The sequence below is a fragment of the Bison bison genome, unplaced genomic scaffold (genome assembly GCF_000754665.1).
Source record: "Bison bison bison isolate TAMUID 2011002044 unplaced genomic scaffold, Bison_UMD1.0 scf7180017864039, whole genome shotgun sequence".
NCBI lineage: Eukaryota > Metazoa > Chordata > Mammalia > Artiodactyla > Bovidae > Bison > Bison bison.
The window spans coordinates 3,422,690-3,426,831 of NW_011494611.1; the positions used below are offsets into that span (position 1 = coordinate 3,422,690).

General features: G+C 59.2%; 1 protein-coding gene across 9 annotated transcripts in view; it reads right to left on the reverse strand.

The window, feature by feature from the left end:
- Nucleotides 1–829: 829 nt before the first annotated feature.
- Nucleotides 830–4,142, reverse strand: part of RGS3 (regulator of G-protein signaling 3) — a 138,588-nt gene continuing 135,275 nt past the window's right edge. For 8 of the 9 annotated variants that reach the window (XM_010835147.1, XM_010835148.1, XM_010835149.1 and 5 more), the window contains 4 exons: nucleotides 3,781–3,882; nucleotides 3,350–3,411; nucleotides 2,571–2,737; nucleotides 830–1,799 (listed from right to left, as the gene is read on the reverse strand). In XM_010835147.1, coding sequence (XP_010833449.1) covers nucleotides 1,614–1,799; nucleotides 2,571–2,737; nucleotides 3,350–3,411; nucleotides 3,781–3,882 — 517 coding nt within the window. In that variant the 3' untranslated portion in view covers nucleotides 830–1,613. Of the gene's footprint in view, nucleotides 1,800–2,570; nucleotides 2,738–3,349; nucleotides 3,412–3,780; nucleotides 3,883–3,980 lie in introns of all 9 variants that reach the window. The other variant, XM_010835155.1, reaches the window with a different exon arrangement.

The window sequence follows — 4,142 nt, forward strand, 5'->3', positions numbered from 1 at the left end:
AGCCCAGGCAGCCAGTCCCCACCTCAGGCCACACCCTAGTCCCTGCCTCCAGACCCTCGCAGGTGGTACCTGTGGGCATCAGGGGCAGCTTTTGCATCAGCTTGACCAGGCTCTCTTCCACCTCTCTAAGCAAGCGGTCCAGGGCCTCCTCTCAACCTGGCCTTTCCTAAATGTGTATCTCCTGTTAGGTACAGAGGGCAAGTCTCCCTCAGGGCCACAGAAGGACCCGTCCTGTCACCTCCTGAGTTCTTTCTCCATTGTAAAGGCCTCCGTGAGCCTACCTGCCTGCAGCTGCCACCCTGCCTGAGATCCTGACCTCACCCACCTCCACCAACCATCCCTGTGCTCCGGTAAGTTCCCCTAGACTCTCAGAGTGTGGCAGGGCAGAAAAAAGCGGAGGAACTTGCTGAAGGTCACATAGCCAGTTAGCAGCCCAGCTAGGACTCCATCCAGTAGCCAGCAGAGGATGGCAATCCAGAGAGCAGGTTGCGCAGTCAGATAAGCTTAGGCTGAGCCCCTTGCTGGCTGCCACCTGCCAGCTGTGTGACCTTGGACAAGTCGCCTTACTTGCCTGGGTTTCACATGCCTCATCTGTAAAATGGGGATAACCACCACCTCCCAGGCTTGTGGGGAAGATGCAATGGTAAGTGGAACAAGCTTGGCAGAGCTCACGCACAGAGGTGGCGACTGATTGTCAGGGAGCAGCACTGGCACCGGATGGGAGGCAGGTGATGGCAAGAGAGGAGAAGCGTGATTGGCAGCCCCCATCCCAACCCTCCCAGCCCCAGTGACCCTGGGAAGCCTCGGAATCAGGAACGCACAGAAAGGGTCAAGAACAAAAAATAACACAGGCCTTTTATTTGCTCCAGAACTCGGCCGCTGTGTGGTCTGAGGGTGCCATGCTTTCCCGGGGCCCCCCGGGGGACCCCCCTCACTCAGGTGGGGCTGGATTTCGGTGTGAGGTCAGACTGCAGCCCCCACCCGTCTGGGCCTTATCGGTCCAGCAGGCCCAGCTGCCCGCCACGGGGCTCGGGACCACTGAATCCCCTGAAACTGGAATATGGTGTCCACCTTCTCAGCAAGGCGGCTTTTTCACAAGGCGTTGGTTAAAATATTGCACTTGTAAAGTAGGAAAACTGATGAGGCAAAGGTTTCCTATTACAGGACGACGTGCCAAGCATCCAACTACTGTTTAAATAAATAAAACTCAAGGCAGGGGTCTGAGCTGTGAGCCCCAGCAGCTCCCCCGAAGAGCCCCGGAGCTCAGGCCTCAGCCCCTGCCCCGCCAGCCAGTTCTTTAAGGAACTTGGTCGTTGCGAAGTCTCTGCAGCAGGGAGCAGCAGCTCCGGATCTGTCTTAGCCCAGGCCCCTGACCTGCCCAGGCCCTCGGGCCCCCTCGTACCAGGGCAGCGGGGACCCAGTGGGGCCAGTCCCTCTACTCCTCCAGTGGCCTGGGCCTCTCTTGGTCCAGGCCTCTCATCCAAATGTCCGTCTGTCTGTCTGGACGCAGCCTCCGGGGGCTTTCTTGCCCCCTCTGTCGCAGGGGGGAGGGAGGCAGGTGGGAAGGGGCCCAGCCTGCCTGGTGTGAACACTGAGCTCTACCCACGTGGCCCCTAAAGCGGGGGACTCATCTTCTTCTGGTTAATGAGGTCCAGGTAGAGGTCCGAGCGGAGGAAGCGTGGGTACGAGTCCTTCTCCATGAGCCCAAAGATGCGCTTCTGTGCCAGGTCGAAGCAGCCCCGAGTGACACTCTGCAGGTTGTCCTTGGTATGCTCCCGTGTGTACGAGTCCAGGTTTACCTGCGGGGCGGAGGGCGATGAGGTCAGGGCTGCCTGCAAGAAGCCGCTCCTAGGAGCCGGGGGCCGGGTCAGGACCTGCCCAGCCTCTCATCTCCAAGCCCTTCTACTCCACATCGTAAGGTTCAGAGGGGAACCCCATAGGTTTGCAGAGTCAAGTCCTGGTTCGGTCACTGACTGGACGGGTGGTAGAGTTTTTAGGGCCTGAAAATATCACCTCTAGGGTCAGGCTACCTGGGTTCAAATCCCAGCATTGCCACATGTTAGGTGTGTGACCTTAAGCGAATCGCTTAAGTGCTCTGAGCCCTGGCTGTCTTAATTACAGGCTGGAATAACAGTACAGTCCTCAAAGAGCTGTGAACATTAAGCATCACCATCCATTTATTTAAAAAAGATAACGCCTGGCACACAGGAAGCACTCAGTAGACATTAGGCTCTCTGAGACTTTGTCTCCTCATTTTAAAAATGAAAATAATATTAAAACCTATATTAGAGGTTGTTGTGAGGGGTAAATATGAGCGCTCATCTGTGAAGGGCTTTGCATGGGCCTGGCACCTAGCAGCCCCTGACAGTCGCCATTTGTGTTATCAGTCAGGATTCTGTTCTTCCCGGGAACCCCAGCCTGCTTCCTCTTCACCCTGAGCACTTGGCCTCTAAGAGTCACTCTGGCCTCTCCCCTTGCTGAGCCCCTCCTTGAGGCTTCCAGCCAGCCCCCTCACCGAGAGGCCGCTGGGCATGGGGACGGGGGCCTGAGGGCCCAGCCCAAAGCCCTACCTCCTTGCACGCCTGAATGGCGATGTACTCAGCAAAGATCTTCTTGGCCTTGGCCGCCATCTTGGACTGTGACTTGACCTTCTTGAAGTCCTCGCATGCCAGCCAGAATTCCAGGTTCTCCTCACTAAACTCAGTGCGGAGGAAGGCCTGGAACACCGCTAGACCGTCTGTGAGGAGAAGCCCAGACCCTGAGGTCAGAGGCCAAACCAGCCCCTTCTGCCCTCAGGCCCCCCCAGTGGACCCTGTTGGCTCATTCTGGGTGCAGATGCTGAGGGCTTAGTAAGGTCACCCGCTCCTGAGACCCAGGAACCCAGGATATGGTCCCCACCCCTACACTGCCTCTTCATGGGCCTTGGCCAGGTCCCTCCCCATCGGTGCCTCAGTTTCCTCATCTGTCAAATGGGAACCACCTCCTGGATCCTAGTGAGGATCAGAAGGGGTTCCCGTCCGCGAGATGACAGGCACATTTGGCCCCGCGTACGCCCTCAGCACATGGAAGTGTTTATTGTTATTCTGGGAATATGGGTCTGAGAACACAGGTCCCAAAGGCCTCCAGCAGGCAGTGCCAGCTCTCATGGACAGAGAGGGGCTGGCAGCAGCAGGCTCCAAGGCCAGACCAAGGGCCTCAGCCTTTCCCAACAGTGGGGACACAGGACTGGACCCAGGAAACAGGGAAAGGCAACCTCTCTGGGGCCAGATGCACTCTGAGCCTGGAAGAGGAGGAGAGGAGGACGGGGGACAGGACACGGAGAGGGAACAGGCCGGGTGGCCCCACTTACACTTGTGGACCAGTAGCTTCTCCAAGGACTCGCCCCACTTGAGCGCTTCCTCTGAAGTGGGCCTGAGGGGGAGGCAAGGGGCACCGTGAGGGGCCAGGAGGCTCAAGGAAGTGAGCTGACCCCTGTCAGCTGTCCTTGGCCCAGAAAGTAGCTGAGCCCCACGAGGAGCACAGGAGGGAACCACCCCCTTTCTTTGGGCCAGCGGCATCACTTCTGCCCCCCACCTCTGGCCCTCCCGGCCGTCCTTCCCGGGACAGCGGCTCCCCATCCACGCTGCTCATGCAGGGCATGAGGCTCCGTCCACAGGAGCCTCCATCACCGCTGAGCCGGATCAAGCCGACTGCATTCTCCCTTACACGCCCACCAGCCACCCTGCTCCCACGGGACCCGGGAGTGTCTGAGGGGGCTCAGGGGTGCCGGAGAGGACCTACTTGAATGACTTCATCACTTTGTCTGTCTTGCCCGTTGGCTGGGCCCCAGGGGATTCGTTCCGCCGCCTAAAGATGCCCAGCTTGTTCTTCATGTCCTTGGCTCTGGGGACAGAAGCAGAGAGGGGGTCGGTGAGCCCGGTCCACTCGCCCGCTGCCAGTTCAGGGTCGGGAGGGTGAGGGCTGGGGCGAGAGGCACCTACTCCTTCATGGTGTGCCGCCTCTGGAGGTTCCCATTCCGAGTGAGGTACATGCCTCGGAGCATCGCTGTAGGGCCCCCCACCTTGCTGCCCCGGACGGCCTGCTGCAAGCACCCCTAGACTCCTGTTCCCAACCCGGTACCAGGCGGCAACGGTGCGGGCTGC